The following is a 19761-nucleotide window of genomic DNA, read 5'->3' as shown; positions in this document are numbered from 1 at the left end:
GAGTTAAGTGTACCTTCAATAGGCGGTCAGGTGAGCCGAGCCACACTCGGGCTTGGTCGTCTATTAGTTGATTAGACTTAACCCTATCATTTAATGGTTGGACCTGACTAGGGTATTCGGTGGAGGCGCCACACGCCTGCCGAAGAACCTAGGACAAAATTATCACTAGAAGTTGCTTGGTGAAGCAACTGGTTTAGAACCTACCAATAGGTGCATATGGGTTAGCCGAGCTACACTCGGGCCTATATGCGATCTATTGGGTTCTAGTGCCCACTAAAGAATTAGGAGTAATTTTTCGAATTGGAGGTAGAGGCTACCAATTTGTATAAAATAGTGGGAGTATCTTTAGACTAAAGTCCAAGTCTACTGTGTTTAGTCAATTCATATACTAATAGCCAAATTTTCTTTTATGTAGAAATGGCCACAAGTTTGTCACTTCGCTCATTATTGGATAATGACAAGTTGACTAGTCCCAACTTCAATAATTGGTATAGAAAGCTGAAAACTCAGCATAGTCAGACCAAAAGGATTAAGGATGACCAAAGTCAGGCAGAATGCTTCTATTGTAAGAAGCAGGGGCATTGGAAGAGGAATTGTCCTCAGTACCTTACCTCACTTGACCCGAACAGGCTAAGCAAGAGAAAAGGGCAATCAGTTGCTGATCAAGGTATTTATATGATAACACCTTGTAATTTCTCTATATGTGATAATTCAACCTGGGTATTAGATACTGGAAGTCCGTTTAATATATGCAATTCATTGCAAGGACTTCAGGTCAATGAGAGATTTGAAAACAGCGAGAGATTCCTGAATGTTGGAGATGGAAGATCTGTTCCAGTTCTAGCTTTAGGAAATCTCAAACTTGTTTTCAATTCTCATGTAGTTGTCTTGAGTGATTGTCACTATTGTCCTGCATTCTTATTGAATGTAATTTCCGTAGGCCTTTTGGCCATGAACGGTTATGAAATTTCAATAAAGAAATATTCTTGTGATATCATTATGAATGGTGTTACTGTAATGAATGGACAATTGAGCAATGGCATCTACTTGTTATCACAACCTGTTAATGTAATGTACACGTCAAGTAAGCGTCCTAGAATAGATAATGTCACGGATGTCTACCTTTGGCATCATAGGCTAGGTCATATTAACAAGAACAGGATGAACAGGTTAAGTAAAGAGGGAATCCTCAATGTTAATGATTGTGAATCATTGACAACCTGTGAGTCATGTCTTCTTGGTAAGATGACCAAATCACCTTTTACCGGAAAAGGTGAACGAGCCAGTGATTTATTGACCCTTGTACATTCTGATGTATGTGGGCCAATAAGCACAGATGCTAGAGGTGGGTATTCATATTTCATTACGTTTACAGACGACCTTTCTAGGTATGGTTATGTCTATTTAATGAGACATAAATCTGAAGCATTTGAAATGTTCAAATTGTATCGTAATGAAGTAGAAAAACAAACTGGAAAGAGTATTAAAACTCTTCGATCAGATCGAGGAGGCGAATACCTTTCCAATGAGTTTTTGACATATTTAGGAGAGAATGGGATTCTCTCCCAATGGACTCCTCCTGGTACACCACAGTATAACGGTGTATCAGAAAGAAGAAATCGAACTCTGTTAGACATGGTTCGATCCATGATGGGGTTTGCAAGTCTGCCCATATCCTTTTGGGGATATGCACTTGAGTCAGCCTGCTACATTCTAAATAAGGTTCCAAGTAAGTCTGTAAATAAAACACCACATGAGATGTGGACTGGACGTAAGCCAATGCTGTCTCACCTTAGGGTTTGGGGGTGTCCAGCATATGTCAAACGTTTGAAGACAGACAAACTTGAACCCAAGTCTGACAAATGTTTCTTTGTTGGTTATCCTAAAGAAACTAAAGGATATTACTTCTACTTTGCTGAAGAACAAAAGTTATTCGTAAGCAATAGAGCTGTTTTCTTAGAGAAAGAATTCCTTAGTGAAGGAACTAAAAGCTCTAATGTTGAGCTTAGGGAAGTTCAACATGTAGAAGATCCGACACCATCTACTGAACTAGTTGAGTCAGATTTGATTAGATCAGATCCAGAACCCATCTTAGATGCACTATTAAGGCGATCAGGTAGAGTACCACGTCAGCCGGACAGATACTACGGTTTCTTGGTCCAGGACGGGGATTCTGTCGAACTTGATGAAAACAATGAGGATCCGATCACCTATATGGATGCTATGCAGAGGCATGACTCTGATGCATGGCTTGGAGCCATGCAATCCGAAATGGAATCCATGAAGGTCAATGATGTATGGACATTAGTTGACCCACCCGAAGGGATTAAACCCATAGGGTGTAAGTGGATTTTCAAAAGAAAACGGGGCGCAGACGGAAAAGTAGAGACCTATAAAGCCCGTCTGGTTGCCAAGGGATATCGTCAACGTTATGGTATTGACTATGACGAGACGTTTTCTCCTGTGGCAATGCTCAAATCCATTCGGATTATGCTTGCGATAGCAGCACACTTAGATTATGAAATCTGGCAGATGGATGTTAAAACCGCTTTTCTAAATGGAGATTTAGAAGAAGAGGTGTATATGATGCAACCTGAAGGTTTTATATCTGCAGATGAGTCTAAGGTGTGCAAGCTTCAAAAATCCATTTATGGATTAAAGCAAGCTTCACGGAGTTGGAACATACGATTTGATAAGGTGATCAAATCATATGGCTTCATTAAGAATGAAGAGGAACCTTGCATTTATAAATGGGCAAATGGTTCAGTTATTATATTTCTTGTTTTGTATGTGGATGACATTCTTTTAATCGGGAATGACATTCCTGCATTACAAGGAATAAAGGTTTGGCTATCATCTCAATTTGCCATGAAGGATTTGGGAGAAGCATCTTACATCATAGGGATGAAGATCTATAGAGATAGATCTAGAAGATTGCTTGGATTATCCCAATCCACATACATTGATACTATACTGAAAAGGTTCAGTATGATTAATTCCAAGAAAGGCTATCTTCCAATGGGCCATGAAATTAACCTCTCTAAAAGGGATTGTCCGACAACCTCTCAAGAAAGAGAGACTATGGATAGAATTCCATATGCTTCGGCAGTGGGATCTATAATGTATGCCATGACATGTACTAGACCAGACGTGGCATACTCACTAGGAGTAGTGAGTAGATACCAGTCTGATCTAGGTAGCAACCACTGGAAGGTTGTCAAAACCATCCTTAAGTATTTGAGAAATACTAAAGATCAGTGGCTTGTCTACGGTGATTCTGACTTAAAACTTGAGGGATATACCGATTCAAGTTTTCAGTCAGATCAAGATGATAGCAAGAGCGTGTCGGAATATATCTTCACTCTTAAGGGTGGGGCCATCTGCTGGAAGAGTTCCAAGCAGCATACAGTGGCAGATTCTACATGTGAAGCAGAATACATTGCAGCATCTGATGCAGCCAAGGAAGCCGTATGGTTGCGCAAGTTCATCACCGAGCTGGGAGTGGCACCTTCCATTGATGGTCCAGTTCCTATATTTTGTGATAACACTGGAGCCATAGCTCAGGCAAAGGAACCTAAAGCACATCAGCGGACCAAGCATATTCTGCGACGTTATCACCTGGTTCGAGAGATTATAGAACGAGGTGATATTGATCTTCAGAAGATTGACACAAAAGAAAATCTGGCTGACCCATTTACCAAAGTCCTCGGCATCAAAGAGTTCAACGAACACAAGTCGAAGATGGGTATTAGATACTGTGCCGATTGGCTTTAGGCTAAGTGGGAGTTGTTGGGAATTGTATCCTAAATGTCAATCGTCAGCATATTGATGATTGAATATTGTAAATAAATTGACAAATTAATAAAGTATTATTTGGCATTATTCATCATTTCATCTTCAAATGAACTCTTATATGATGAAGTCCTTAGGACTTATGTTATGATAAAGGAGGATTTATCTTTGAGTCCTTAAACTTGTTCGCGACCAAATGATATGTTGTTACTAGGACGACAACATTATCGAGATTAGGTCGTTGTGTGACATATACGTTGGTTGTCCTCTTAATCAAGGAGTGTGGAGACACTGGTATGCCATACAGGTGAAGTGTAGGAGTACATTTCACTGAACGTGACCAATTCCGGAACGCTCTACTGTCGAGAGATGTTCCGAGTGGATATGGGTATAAGTTTGGCCCTCTGACCTGAGACCGCAACCTGTGACTAGCAAGCAACTCACTGTACTTTGGTACCGGACTACCTGAATTTCTAATTCAGTGACGGAAGGTCACTGGGTGCAGTCAAGTACTTGCGTAGTCAGTTGTGAGTCAAGATGGAATTGACCCCTCCTACAAACAGGAGATAATGTCTTGTGACTAATTTAGCAAAACCTTGGCCAGGGTAATCTCAGTGAGGAGTCACGGGATATCTAAAGTTAATCACATAATGGATGTACTAATTATAGGGTTGACAGTGAGCTCTAAGTCATCCTGGCATTAAGAGTCAAAGGGATTGAATTATACAGTAACCATAGTTCAGGGTTCCAGAATATTTGCTTCGCATATATTCGGCCTATTCGGACGTCGGGTACCATTGCTAGATGGTCACATCGATTAGTGTAGGAAGTCGTTCCTATACTACCGGCTTAGGTTCGAACCTATGAGGTCACACGCATAGAAGATTCCTGATTGATCAAGAAGGCTGATGAATGATTAAGAATCATTCAGGGGTAATTTGGTCAATTCGATTGGCAAATTATCTTATAAAATAATTAAAGTAATTATCGGAGGATTAATTAGTAATTAGATTACTAATGAACTCAATTGGATTGAGTAATTAGACTAAGGATGAGCCAAATTGAATTAGATTCAATTCTGGGCTCAATCAGGATTTTTGACCTGATTGGATTAGGTCTGAATCAAGAGGACTTAGGTTGACCAAATTAAATTAGATTAAATTTGTGCTTAATTAGGGATTGACCTAATTGGATTAGGTTCAACCCGTGGTAATTGAATCATTCTAATTGTTAGGATTTAATTAAATTAAATGGGTTTGATCTGAAACTATTCGGATCTTGAAATTCACTTGTCACATATCCATGCATGGCGCCATAAATTGATTTTTAATATGATTAAAAATTAATTTAATTTATTTAATGGTGCCATGGGACACTTGGCAACATCAGGGACCTCTTTCATCATTAGATGGGTCGAAATGGAGAGATAAATTCATGAAAAGAATTGGATAAGATCAAATTCTCTCTCTTCATGACATATGCCATCCTTATCTTTATCTCACTTCTAATTAAGGTTGAATTTCGAATTTAATCACCACAAAATCACCACGTGACCCTCTAATCTGATTAGGGGCATGGGAATTTCGAAATTGAAAGAGGGAAGTGGCAACATGATGAATGGTTTAGATTAGATCAAGCTTCATCATGTAATGGCACATGAACTTGAATTTTGAATTCAAAATTCAAAACCCCACAAAATCCTCCACAAATATGGGATGGTTGGCATGAAGTTAGGTAGGAGAGCAACATTAAAAGGACCTCCATCATCTGGTGGTCGAATTCAAGGAAAAAAGAGAGAAAAAGAAGAAGAAAAAAGGGAAAAGAAAAGAGAGGAACCCTAGTTCATGCATGGAAAAATTCTGCATTCAATCTAGCTGACTTCTTCCTCCTCTAAGTCCATCGCGCCATTAGTGTTAGGGGTCCCTGATAAGAGTCTTTAGATCAGATCTAAGTCCTCTTCAATCCCTTTAAACCTTTCCTCCAAGTTCTTCTAAGAAGGCGGATCAAAAGTTGATAGTGTTTGGAAGATCAAATTTCAGCCTCAAGAAATTCTGCGCAAGCTAGCACTTCCGCAGGATTGGATCTCTTCAGGAACTTCGCGTGGACTTCTCGTAGAGGCCATTCATGTGCGTGGCTGCGAAGTCGAGGATCAGATCCACAAGTTTCATCCATCATAAAAGGTATTAATCCTACATTAATCTTTTATTATGGTGTCAAGATCTAGGTCTGATTCCCCGAGGTTTTACCCTCTTTTGGGGCTCCTCACGGAGATATCTCCAGAATCCATTCAATGGATATTCGGAGATTAATCGGAATAGAGTTCTTAAGTTTCAGATCTGATAGTTAATCATGCATGAAAGTTTTAGCATAATTGTTTAAACGATTCCGGCATAATCCTATGTGTTCTTAAGGTGCTGATTTCTAGATTTGATCTTGTAAGCATGCATGAATTAAATTGTTTGATTCGATTTTTCTGCTGCATTTTAAAACTTAAAAAGAACTACGTATGGCTTGATCCCCCTTATGAAGGGGTACGTAGGCAACCCGATCAGGTTCAGCCATGGTTTTAAAAAAAAAAAAAAAAATCCGCATGCTTAACACCGAAGAACCTAGGATTCACTTTCAGTCGGGGCTTCAGGCTAGTCTGCTCCCGGGATGATCATCGGGTTAGCCTGGCATCCGAGGGCCAAGCCTCGGAAGATTCCGCTCGTTGGTCGGCCAAGGCTGGCGCAAGCCGAGGCGACCGGTCGGGGCTTCAGGCTAGTCTGCTCCCGGGATGATCATCGGGTTAGCCTGGCATCTGAGGGTTGTCAGGCCTCAGGAAATTCCGCTCGTTGGTCGGCCAAGGCTGGCGCAAGCCGAAGCGACCGGTCGGGGCTTCAGGCTAGTCTGCTCCCGGGATGATCATCGGGTTAGCCTGGCATCCGAGGGCCGAGCCTCGGGAGATTCCGCTCGTTGGTCGGCCAAGGCTGGCGCAAGCCGAGGCGACCGGTCGGGGCTTCAGGCTAGTCTGCTCCCGGGATGATCATCGGGTTAGCCTGGCATCCGAGGGCCGAGCCTCGGGAAATTCCGCTCGTTGGTCGGCCAAGGCTGGCGCAAGCCGAGGCGACCGGTCGGGGCTTCAGGCTAGTCTGCTCCCGGGATGATCATCGGGTTAGCCTGGCATCCGAGGGCCGAGCCTCGGGAGATTCCGCTCGTTGGTCGGCCAAGGCTGGCGCAAGCCGAGGCGACCGGTCGGGGCTTCAGGCTAGTCTGCTCCCGGGATGATCATCGGGTTAGCCTGGCATCCGAGGGCCGAGCCTCGGGAGATTTCGCTCGTTGGTCGGCTAAGGCTGGCGCAAGCCGAGGCGACCGGTCGGGGCTTCAGGCTAGTCTGCTCCCGGGATGATCATCGGGTTAGCCTGGCATCCAAGGGCCGAGCCTCGGGAAATTCCGCTCGTTGGTCGGCCAAGGCTGGCGCAAGCCGAGGCGACCGGTCGGGGCTTCAGGCTAGTCTGCTCCCGGGATGATCATCGGGTTAGCCTGGCATCCGAGGGCCGAGCCTTGGAAAATTCCGCTCGTTGGTCGGCCAAGGCTGGCGCAAGCCGAGGCGACCGGTCGGGGCTTCAGGCTAGTCTGCTCCCGGGATGATCATCGGGTTAGCCTGGCATCCGAGGGCCGAGCCTCGGGAAATTCCGCTCGCTGGTCGTGCGCTTGTCGCTTGCCGCCCGACGGGATTTCTCCATGGCCAGCTGCGATCGTGTTTCTCCTCCTCTCCAAGCGTCGCCTGGGGAACACCAGATGGGCATTAAATGCTAATTAAGGGGTTACCTGGGAAATCGGATCACCAGTTGCTGCTTGCGAGGAGTGTCAGTTAAGCGGCCGCGATACGCGCGTTCTTCGAGGCGGATGCGGCCTGGGGCGCGAGCGGAGATACGTGGACCTAGGGGTACAGGCCACCCGGAGTGTCCTGCACAAAGAATGCGATTAAGGAGAATGACGCTTAGGAAATCGCGGGAAGATACGCCTCGAGAGCCGGATCGGCTTCGGATTCAATGCGCCCGCATTTATTGGAGCCACCCGCATCGGAACGACCGGGGGCCGCAGTTTGGCTATAAATATAGGTGCAGGTGCGATGGAGCCTGCCAAGCCGGAGCTGTTCAGGTTGCCATGGATCGTGGGCCTCCTCTCCGGCGCATGGTTGAGAGACCCCTGCGTTCCTCTCGGGCCGGGGGCAGCCCCCAGTGATAGTATGGATCACGCCCGCGACGGGTCGATTCTGCTCCCGAGGCTCCGGAGGGGCCGGGTCGGCCGGACGCGAGTCTGCGGGGGGACGTCGGTCGTTCACATATCGACCGAGACGCCCTCGGCGGATGAGAGCCTCGATCTCGTCCCGAAGCTGGAAGCAGTCTTCAGTGTCGTGGCCGTGGTCCCGGTGGTACTCACAGTACGCCCGAGAGGGCCTCCTCCCAGGGATCTTCTTCATCTGTCTCGGGACCGGGAGGTCCTCCCGCCCCTTGATTTCCATGAGGATCTGGGCCCGGGGAGTCAGGAGAGGAGTGTATCGGTTGAAACGTCGGGGTGGAGAACGAGGGCGTAGGGCGCCGTGGTTCCTCGCCGGCGACAGGCTTCTGCGCCGACGTTGAGGCGTCGGGCTCCTCCTCTGGCGTGCCTCTTTTCGCCTTTTCTTCCCGAGCTTTGGAGGGATCTCGGCGGCCTCCTTGCTCCGGTGGGCGGCCGCCTCCTCGGCGTCCGCATACTGGTTCGCCCGGGACAACAGCTTCGGGAAGCTCCGCGGCAGGCGTTTGTCCAGGGAGAAGGTGAGTCTGCCCTTTCGGAAGCCACGCTTCAGGGCTGAAAGAGCCACCTCCTGGCTCAGGTTCCGGACTTCCAGCGTAGCCTTGTTGAAGCGGGTAAGATAATCCCGCAAGCTTTCTCCCTCGTTTTGCCGGATATCGAAGAGGGAGTCGGAGACCAGTCGCCGCCGGCTACTGACGGCGAAATGGGTGATGAAGAGGCGAGTAAACTGGTCGAAGGACTGGATTGAGTTAGCCTCCAAGCCGGCGAACCACGCCCTTGCCGGGCCACGGAGGGTCGCCGGGAAGGCCTTGCAGAGGAGAGGATCTGATGCTCCGTGGAGGAGCATAAGAGTCCTGAAACTCTCGACGTGATCCCGCGGGTCCGCCGCCCCGTCATAGGGCTCGATCGCCGGCATTTTAAACCCCGGCGGATTCGGGGTCCGCAGGATCCTCGAGGCAAGCGCCGGCTGGGAGGAGATCTCCAAGTCGGCGAAGGGATCTTTGGAGTGGCCTTTCAGGACCTGGAGTTGTCGGTGGAGATCGTCCACCCGCCGGTCCAGGGAGCGCGACCGATGGGTGGGAGACAAGGAGCACCGAGAGGGGGACCGACTGGAGCGCGGGTTCCTTGAGGACTGGGGGGTCTGGGAACGCGCCCGGGCCCGCCTCTCGTACCCCGCGCAGCTTCGATGGGAAGGTCCCGGCAGAATGGACCGTGCTCGAGAATCTTCCTCGCGCCGGCGCTCCTCCCCATGGGAGAGGAAGGAGCGCGGGTTGAGGAGGACAGGTGAGCGCTCAGGGAGCAGCGGCTCCTGGGCCCGCTGCGGCGCCCGAGACATCACACCCTGCAGGTTCTGCACTGCCTCCGCGAGGGTGCGAACCTGCTGGGCTAACTGGTCGAACTGAGCGGCTTCGACCATCTGAATGGGGGGTGGAACGGTAGAGTGTTGCTGAGAATGTGTTGGAGACGCAGCGGCCTCCCGGCCGGAGGCGCGAGAGGCCCCGCGACCGGAGGCATTGGAAGCTCCACGACCACCTCGCCGTGCCATTACGATCGCTCTGAGATTCGGGCCCTTCCTCTAGCGCCAATCTGTTGCGGGATTTTCACCCCGGCAACAGCCTTAGTCCCAACCGAGCCGAGCAGAAAGAGACCGCGTCCCCCACGAGGTATTGTCCGCTTTGGGCGCTCCGGTCCGCGCGTCCAGCGCTGACGGAGGGAGACGTTTCCGGCCCGCGCGTCCAGCGCTGACGGGGGGATTGCCCTCACGGTTTTGTCCCACAAAAGGGCCCTTCCTCTAGCGCCAACTGTTGCTGGTGGTCCAAACCGAGAACGATTGGCACAGCGGTGTGAACGGGGTTCCGTCTGAGTCGCCTTGGTTGGTGTTGATTGCGCTCCACTTTCCACCGGAAAACCTGCAAGCAAGCCTCGCACCACCACTGGGGTAGTGGGGGCCCTCCGACGATCAAGTCAGAGGAGATTGGAGGAGAAGGAGAGATAATTGTAGCCAGTAGGAGAATGCACTGGAAGTTCTTTCTTACCTCCCCCCTTCTCCCCCCAGCAGCATATATACCAGGCTGGGGGGTCCTTCTGGGGGGTTGGTCATCGTGTGGCACGATGGAGTTGCCACTGACATGGCCGTTACAGGGCGTCGTGGGGCAGCGCTGGGTACGGCCATGACAGGGCGTAGTGGAGCTCCGCTTTGTACGGCTGTTACAGGAGATCGTGGAGCAGCGCCGGATACGACCGTTGCAGGGAGTAGTGGAGCAGAGGGTCGCGGCGTGCTTCAGGGGAACAGCCTGTCGTTGTCGAGAGATTGCCGACTCGGGGTCGGATTGCTGGATCAAGGGGCAGCCGACTCGGGGTCGGGCTGCGAAGCCGAAGATATCCGACTCGGGGTCGGGTTACTGGATCAAGGGGCAGCCGACTCGGGGTCGGGCTGCGAAGCCGAAGATATCCGACTCGGGGTCGGGTTACTGGATCAAGGGGCAGCTGTAGTCTTCTTGGGCGCGCGTGTCGGTCACGTGGGGCATGGTGGCTGAGTTCCCCCGTAACAGTAACGATTCTTATAATACCATTAATAAAAATTATGTTTATTTTAATTAAAAATAAAATAAAAAATTGAAATTATTTTTTGTTCTCCGTTGTGATTGCTTTTTTTTTTGCACAAATATTTCTAATATAACGATTCTTCTAATACCATTAATAAAAATTATGTTTATTTTAATTAAAAATAAAATAAAAAATTGAAATTATTTTTTGTTCTCCATCGTTTTGCATTTATTTATTTTTTGCATATCTACCCATTAAAGATATTTTATTTATTTTAATTTGAAATCGTTAAATTTTTAATAACGTTAGATTGCGTGGATAGATATGTAAAAATAAGAATAAAAAAGAATAAAATAGTTAAATCAGTATTTTATGAAAATATATATTTATATATAAATATAAATTTTATAAATATATTCATATAAAATTTAATATTTAGAAAAATATTTATGTAAAAACATTTTAAATAAATATTGAGGCCCACGTTGTTGTCCAAGCCGAGCCCGTCTTTTAGAATGTGGAACTCGTACATGTTTCCACTGCGGGCCTGGGCACCTCTGTAAAGACCCGGGCCGGGTTCTTCAGGAGGAGGCGCACCGCACGCGCTCTTCTCTATATAAATCATCCGAGTCCAAGCATCGCTTTTTCAAAAACCCTAACCCTAACAGCACTCCCAAGTTCTTTATTCGCCGCCGCCGCCGCTGCCATGCCGCCCAAGTTTGATCCCTCCCAGGTCGTCGACGTTTACGTCCGCGTGACCGGCGGCGAGGTCGGGGCGGCGAGCTCCCTGGCCCCCAAGATCGGTCCCCTGGGTCTCTCCCCCAAGAAGATCGGTGAAGACATCGCCAAGGAGACGGCCAAGGACTGGAAGGGCCTCCGCGTCACCGTCAAGCTCACCGTCCAGAACCGCCAGGCCAAGGTGGCGGTGGTGCCCTCCGCCGCCGCCCTGGTGATCAAAGCCCTCAAGGAGCCGGAGCGCGACCGCAAGAAGACCAAGAACATCAAGCACAACGGCAACATCTCCCTCGACGACGTGATCGAGATCGCCCGGGTGATGCGTCCGCGATCCATGGCCAAGGACCTAGCCGGCACCGTCAAGGAAATCCTCGGCACCTGCGTCTCGGTCGGCTGCACCGTCGACGGCAAGGACCCCAAGGACATGCAGCAGGAGATCACCGACGGCGACGTCGAGATCCCATCTGAATAGAGCCGCAGCCAGAGGTTCGAGTCGCGCACCGCCGTCTGCCTGATGTAACAGAGTTAGCTTCTCGTTTTCCTGTCCAATCATCCTTTGTTTCCTCTTTTCCATCACTTTTTATTTCTATTTAGTACCGTCTCTTCGATCCGAGTCTTTAAGCAAGGTTTTTTGGATGTTGAAGTTTGGCTTTCGATACAATATTATGGATTCTTGATCTGGTTATGTACGAGCGAATTCAGTGCTATTTTAGCAGTCGAAATATGGTTTTGATTTAGTTTTCTCTGTTCTATTATTAACTACGGATTGCTGTGTGCCTGTGCATTAGTTTATGGCTTCGCTCATATGCGTGGATTCAGCAGGTGGTAGCAGACCTATGTTCTGCTCGAGAAAACCTTTAATTCCCTTAATGACCGCTGTGGATTTTATGAAAATAGTTTTAAAGTATGTGCATTGTTTTAACACCAAATTTAAGGTGGTTATCTTTGTCTCCCTTCAGGCTTTCATACTTGCCACACTTTGTTAGGTTACATTTCTGCAATTTTCTGTGGTCATATACTGTTGAAGTTTGGTTGACTCCCATGGTATCTATTGGAGATCATCCCATTGCAAGCATTTCTTGAGGATCCATCACCAGGGTGATTGAGAAAAATGTCCATGCCAGGGTGTAGGAATTAAATGTTGTTCTGTTACATCATGTATTTGATTACAAGTGCTGTCAGCTTTTGTAGGCAACCCTTTTAAGGTCAGTTTTAGTGCATCGATTAAGGCCAAGAGTAGTCTTTAGCGGTCAGCGGTTGTTTAACTCATCTCTTTCTTTTACAACTACAACAGCACCGGTTGGCTTCTATCTTGTGCCATGCAAGAGATTGGAGGACAGGGGGCTTTATGTGGAGTCCTTCATCATCCTCATAGATGAGTGAAAGTTCTACTATTTAGTCTTCAAAGGATAATCCACAGGGCTTTTGTTTTGTTGAGTACTGGAGTCTTATCCCTGTTAGTTGTTTCCATAAGTACTGGAGTCTCATAGATAATGTGTGGCCTCTAGATCTACTTGGAGAAGATGGGCTTCTTTTTCAATGCAGATGGGTTGTGTGGTAAGTCCTTTTTTTTTTTCTTTTTAGTTAGTGAATAGTAATTATTGGAGAAAAGCTGTAACCCAGCTTTTTCTTCCCCTGTTGGGTGTCCAACCCCAACAACAGCAGTAATTTGCTACGGATAAATCCTCTCTTCCAATCCTAGGATGCAAACTAAAACAGCTATGCCCAGCTGTATAACAATTCCTTGTGGAGCAAGATGAAGTCCGTCTTGCCATATGGATTAGTTTCATGGTCAGAAGGTTAATTCTTCTCCCTCCATTCTCTAGTGTGTTTTTTTTCCTGGTCTCAGCCCGCCCACCAGCATGGATGCTTAATTTGTTGCGGCGCACCCCAACACCACATAATCCTGTCTCTCTCCCACTCTTTTCTCAAATCTAAATCCACCTCCCTACTCTCTTTCAGAACCACCAGCATCGCAACCATGCCCTTTTTTCCTCAAGTCGACCACAGCGAGGTCACCTTCCTCCGCTTGTATGCTCTCTTGCTCTCTGGATCTCTTCCGTCTAATCCTGGTATATTTTGGACTCCATGATGCATTCATCTCTCACCTTTTCTACTATTTGATACCAACTAGTCTGTATATTTATGGATTATTATTGCGCACAAGACTAGTTATGGGCTCTTTTCCTTTCCATGGTGCAAAGAAATATGAATATCAATGATTGATAGGCATCCATCTTGGTGCATTCTTCTAATCCAAATGTTGCTTATGTCTGGTAGACCACATGTTTGCTTGTAGTCTCATTTCTATTTGGATGTAATTGTCTTCCCATTTATCTTGAGGAAAGTGTCTGTCTTATAACTCGTTGTTTTTCTGATAGATGGATGTAGATTTTTAGCTGCTGCCAACGGTGGGACACTTTTAATATATTTTTAAATGTCTTAACTAGGTAAAAAGTATACTTATGATCTGTTAGCTCTGAGATGATGAAGATAGGTTTGCTTTTGAAGCTAGCTAGATTGTAGGCCAGAAACAAGTGCACAGAACACCATAAACTGGTTGAGAGAAAAAACTAGTGTCTTCAAGGTCATGAATTTCTTCCTCCATACTCTTGTCCTTTTCTTACACATCTTCTAAATTGTCTGCAATCCATCATGCCAAATTCTTTGATGATATTACTGCTCAATATACCAATGGATTCAGTCATGCCAGCATGGAGAAGAATTTCCATTCGAATTTTACATATTTTCACTCAAAAAAGCAAAAAAAAAAAAAAGAAACGAAAAACTGATTTACATGTCTATGCTACAAGTAAGGCATTGCTCGTACAGTATACTATATGGTGTGAAGGTTTATCCTACTTCTTGCTACATCTGATAATTGTGTTGTTTATGCTTGTGAAGATGGGCGGCAACATCTTAGGAGCAAGTTTGTGTTGATTCTTTTTGTTTAATTTGTTTTTGCAACATTTTAGGAGCAACTTTGTCTTGATTCTTTTCCTTTAATTTGTTTTTGCAATCAATCTCCACTTTAAAGTAATGTGGAAAAAAGGAGCTGAAACAACTATAAGCTGTAAACGCATGATTTAATCTGTAGCAAAACAACATGCCTCTGCATCAATTTGATCGACAGACAAAAATGTGGGGGTGTGTTCTAGAAAACAGATAGAGATGTCAAGGCATATAAAGTGGAAAAGAGTGTAGAATTGTGAAGAATATGTAACTGGTGTCAAAAAGGATGCATCTCTAATATTATCCATACACAAAATTTTCTGTTACATCGGTAGTGTCATACAAGCAAAATAAACTTTTTAGGATAAAAGATGGATTATGAGACTAGCTTTCAGTGTACTATGGTGCCTTAATTAATAGATACGACGATTTGATGGATGACTTTGATCTCGTAAAATGCTACACTTTGGGACTGATGACATGTTTGGGATATCTGTTCTTTCCCCTATCTCATAATTTTATTTTATGTGATAACCGGCATTTTTGATGCAAGATCGGCATGGACAGAATCGATACATGAATAACATGTTTGAAACTAGATTTATTTACATTTTTATCAATGTGGAAGACAGTTTGTTTATATTATTCTTTCAATATGATTTCATATTAGAAGCTTATAATCGGGAGCGTATTGATCCTAGGAGGGGGTTAGCTTATGTGGGGACATATTTGATAGGCGACTTTAGCATGGGTTTTCTGTTATATGCAATAGATATTGTGGAGAGCATTGATTTTCCTCTCTTTAAAAACGTCAAAAAATTATTGTAGAAAGCCAAATCTTATGGTGCAGGACGCTAGGAGCCCATTTGCCTTCTTTTGTTGGAATAAATAATCTATATTATCTATGGCCTGGGTGAAGGAGGATATAGATGAGTATAACTGTAGAATATAGATTACCAGGTTATATACATAATCAGAGTTATTTGTTGCACGAGATGTCATCAGTCCTGCAATTAGAAGCAGGGATCGGGTTGAGAATATGAGAAATGAGCAACGGCAGCAAATGCCCAAATCGTTGGGAATTTGTGTTTTGATTCCTAAAACAGGACGAGGAGTCTTACAGATCCCTACCACTTCGCAATCTCCACAGAGATAGAAGAAAGCTAGGGCCATTACCGACGTCTGGAGCAACTGGTCTCCATTTTTTTCTTCCTTTTTTTGATTTGAACGTGAAAACAGCTCAGACAGACACAATGCTCTCCAACTTTCCATTTAATTAATCCTCAATTAATTGCAATAGAAGAGAAATCATCCGCAGCGGCAGGTTTGGAAGAACTGGCTTCCAGCTCGCTGGCGGTTGAAGAGTGGTCCCCACCCCCCTCTGTTATCTCTTCAATCTTCTCGACGGCTTCCTTGATCTCCCACCTCTTCTCGACGCGCTCCTCGCAACAGGCCAATGCAATCTGCAGCAGCTTCAACATCTCTCCCTCGGCATTCCCGGTCCTGCTCATCCCGCTGTCGAGCACCTGGCCGGCCCGCTCCTCCCTGGTTGCCGAGATAGCCCAGTCCACCAAATCTGCGCTCTCCTTCCCTTGCTGTGTATCATGCGCGGGGACCTTGCCTGTCAAAATCTCTAGTATCAGCATGCCAAGGCTCCATACATCGCTCTTCTTAGATGTCCTGCCAAATTGCTTGCGCTCGGGGGACTTGTAGGCCACCATGAATTGTGCTGCGTGAGATTGGTTCGTGACCGGTACGAGGGCGTAGTCGGTCAGGAGGGGCTCGAGGGACTCCCCCAGCAGCACGTTGGAGGACTTCAAGTGCCCATGGGGCACCCCTAACATGGGGAGCTCCTCGTAGAGGTAAGCCATGGCACGAGCTACTCCTTTCACGATCTTTAGGCGCACCGGCCAGTCAAACATCATCGGATGGTTCGACCCTCCGTTACCTGATGACAACAAAGTACCGAGTTTAATTATATGGGCATCGTCGAGGATTCAATTCACCTGCTTGGTTTAGCACTGTTCTATATACGCTCCTTCCGGTTGCTTCTGTTATTTTGCCTGCTTGTTCATATAAACCGACCTAGACGGCTAGACTTGGGAAGGGTGATGATTTTCTAAAACCGAAGAGGATGCGATGGAGGGGCAGGGAGCGTATCAAAGATTTAGACGAGAAGATTTAGTCATGCATGCCAATTGATTAAAGAAACAAACGCATTACTTCACAATGGAAGGCCTGCCTCTTAATAATTACCATGGAGCATGAGAGCCAGGCTCCTGTTGGGGACGTAGTCGTGGAGCAAGAGCTTCTCCTCCTTCCTGTAGTAGTAGGCCACCAATGGCAGGAGGTTGGGGTGGGAGAGCCGGCCCAGCCTTCTCATGTGCTCCTCAAAATCCTCTCGGCCGGTCCTGTTCATGTCCCTGGACCTCTTCACCACCACGGAGGGCCCATTCAGGAGACTGGCCCTGTAGGTGCATCCAAAGTTGCCCGTCCCCAGCACCTCGGCCGAGGACCTGAGCAGGTCCTGCAGCTCAAACCTTTCCCTCCCTTCCTTCACAAACACCAGCCTTCCCTGATCGCTCCCCCCCGCAGCCATCCCGGTCTTCCTCCCGCTGGCGCTCCCCTCGTACTTGACCAGAGCGCCCCTCTCGAGCTTCTCCTCCGGAAACGATGTGTATTTCTTCGAGTTCCTCGAGGACATGGGCTGCCCTAATACCTCCACATCCTCCCGCCGACGTTTCACTGCGACCACGATTGCTCCGACTACCACTATCGTCCCACCAGAGGCTACCGCCATCAGGGCCAGTACTGGGATCGACTTCTCTCCAGGCGACTGTTGCGGCGGCGTCGGCTCTTGCGGTGGCGTTGGCGTCGGCGTAGCACAAGGGTTTCCGACAGCTTCGCCACATAGATTCTTATTGCCTGTCGTCGTGGAAAAGAAGGGAAAAAAAAGTGATCATAATAGCAGTACGTAAGAGGAAGCCAGGCTCAAATTTCACAAGGAAGGATCGAAGGACGCCGCCGATCGACGCGTACCATCGAAGAAGGCTTCTTTGACGTTCCTGAGGCCGTCGGGAATCTTGCCTTCCAGCTCGTTGCGGGACACGTTGAGCAGATTCAATCCCTTCTGCCGGAGATCGGGTATGGTGCCGGAGAAATTGTTGTCGTCGAGCCGGAGCTGCAGGAGCTTGGGCACACGGGCGAGCGACGTCGGGATGGGGCCGGAGAACTCGTTGCTGGAGAGGTCCACCTTTTTGAGGGAGCCCATTCCCTGGAACGCGTCGTCCGGGATCTCCCCGGACAGCTTGTTGTTGGACAGAAATATATTTCTTATCCCGGCGAAATTCTTCACTTCCGGCATCGGCCCGGAGAATTGGTTGTCCTTGAAGCTAAGCGTTCGGAGGTCCGGCAACTCCCTGAGGGCGCCCACGCTGACGTTCAGCATGCCCGACAGGCCCATGTTTTCCAGCTGCAGGCCATGCAAATTGCCGTCGTCGCAGATCACGCCGTTCCATTCCCCCTTCCCCTTGCCGTCGCCGCCGCATGGTTCCGTGCCGGCGACCCAGCTGCCGAGCTTGCCCTCGGGGTCGGCGATCATGTTCTTGAACTTGAGGAGCGCGGCGGCCTCGGCCGAGTCCGCCGCGTCGGCGTGGAGGGACGCCGCGGCGAAGAGCAGGGCCACGAGGAGCGGCAGAGACCGCCGGGCAGTCATGTTGCTGCTCGTCGCCCCGCCCACCGGCACGATGGCTCAGGATCGATGCCGCTATTAGCGAAGGTGGGAAGAGGAAGGAGAGAGGCGGATGGGTTTTGATGGCATGGTTCTCGGAGGAGTGGGGGTTGGGAGAGTTAGGTGGAGAGGGTTCAGGACAGATGGCTGGCGTGAAGCGGCCAAAGAATACGCGGGAGGAAGGGAGGTGCCACAATTGGGCTCGGAATAGCATTGGAGCCGTTACCGGAGAGACGTAAGCTCGCCCCTGCAATTTTCGCCCGTGCTATATATCGATCTCCTCCTTATCTCATTAATGATCATGATTGTCTTCCTGACTGTTGTTATGCTTTTGTTATTAGATGCTTATCAATGCAATATCCGATCTGTCCAGTCCACAAATCTAGTAAAAAATCCAGTTCAATTTTGCTGGATTTCTCACAAACGGGCCATTTGCACGATCAAAATTCTTTCTTTTCCTTGGTGGTTTACACAATACAATAAATAAAATTTTATTTTTGTATTTGTATTTGTTGTGGTTCAAATTTGGCCCGAGGGTGACCATGCCGGTGGAGTCGAAGGAGCCGCCGGTGGTTGGAAGGAGAAGACGAGAGCCACCTCCTGCGCGACGGCTGCGGACCTGTACAAAGCCTCACCGGTGTTTCCGGTGAAGGCCATCTGACGATCAAGTTAGAGTGGGGTCCAATTGATCCAGCCACAAAAGTTCCTTAGAAATTACCTGACCGAGCTATTTATAGCATCGATAGAGTGGCCCAGGTGGCAGAGGTACTGTCAGCCCTCATTATGAGAGGACGTGGCTCTGAGCCGGATGGCGCGCAGCTCAGGTTGGTTGGTGACGTGCGGTACAACCCATTCTTAAGAACGGTAGAGTGTTGACAGTCATGGCAGGATATGGCTGGAGTAGTCAAGATGCCGTCTGACTGCTGTTGGCCAGTTATGGAGATATGACACGGTAGTGTGGTAAAATACGGCCACGTAGGTGGGCGTAGACCCACACATGAGTGCAGTCGTTGGCGAGGACGAGCTTGTTAAGTAGTCGCGTCACGCGTTTGATGAGATCGGCTTGGCGAATGCTGGAAGTAGCTCGACTTTCCGAATTCCGAGATGTCCTCGGTGGAGCGCCCCGAGCTCAAAGGTCGAAGCGTATCGCTGGAATTGGATCGGGGCGGATCGGCGATTGTCTGGAAGTACCCCGAGCTTGGTCGGAGGAGTCGGCGAATATTTAGAGTTGGTGGAGCTTTCGGCGGAATTCCGAGGACGAGCTGGCCCTAGACCAAAGTGAAGATTCAACCGATTGTCGTTGATGTTTACTGGGCGGCCTTTTAGTTGTGGGCTGGACTATCCATTTTTCCCCTTATGCTCAACCACAATTCCCCACTCCAATGAGTATATGAAAATTAAAGATCTCAGAAAGAATTTCTTGCATCCCAGAAATATGGCCGGGAAGGCAATCATAAAGAAGTTACCAAGAAAAAGGGAAGACGATCGTAAAGGTGGTCACGAGATGAGGGCCTCATTTCCACAGGACACTGCTTCCAGCTTGCGATGGATAAAAGCAGCTAATATATATATATATATATATATAAAGTGTGGATGAATCAAATGTTGCCTAATGTGCTATCTAGTTCTTTTTCCAGAATTTAGCCGTCGGACCATTAGGAACCCAAGATCTGAATAGTGATCTCCATTAATAGTCCCCCATATATTTGCGTTGTCGTTGTGGGTCA

The 19761-nt window shown here is 47.7% G+C and overlaps 2 protein-coding genes across 2 annotated transcripts; one reads left to right on the top strand and one right to left on the bottom strand.

Annotated features, from left to right (window-relative positions):
- The first annotated feature begins 11249 nt into the window (after window positions 1–11249).
- LOC103713135 (60S ribosomal protein L12) lies at window positions 11250–12089 on the top strand. Its single transcript, XM_008799955.4, has one exon. The coding sequence runs from the start codon at window positions 11324–11326 to the stop codon at window positions 11822–11824; it is 501 nt and encodes a 166-aa protein (XP_008798177.1). The 5' UTR covers window positions 11250–11323; the 3' UTR covers window positions 11825–12089.
- Window positions 12090–15365: 3276 nt separating this feature from the next.
- Window positions 15366–19724, bottom strand: LOC103713136 (pollen receptor-like kinase 1). The gene is made up of 3 exons (XM_008799956.4): window positions 17344–19724; window positions 16561–17229; window positions 15366–16252 (listed from the first exon to the last, which is right to left on the bottom strand). The coding sequence occupies exons 1-3, from the start codon at window positions 18017–18019 to the stop codon at window positions 15588–15590; spliced, it is 2010 nt and encodes a 669-aa protein (XP_008798178.1). The 5' UTR covers window positions 18020–19724; the 3' UTR covers window positions 15366–15587.
- Window positions 19725–19761: the final 37 nt, after the last annotated feature.

Source organism: Phoenix dactylifera, chromosome 9 (assembly GCF_009389715.1).
Source record: "Phoenix dactylifera cultivar Barhee BC4 chromosome 9, palm_55x_up_171113_PBpolish2nd_filt_p, whole genome shotgun sequence".
In the NCBI taxonomy this organism is placed as follows: domain Eukaryota; kingdom Viridiplantae; phylum Streptophyta; class Magnoliopsida; order Arecales; family Arecaceae; genus Phoenix; species Phoenix dactylifera.
Note: the sequence above shows the minus strand (reverse complement) of the source record. Positions and strands in the feature narration are given on the sequence as shown.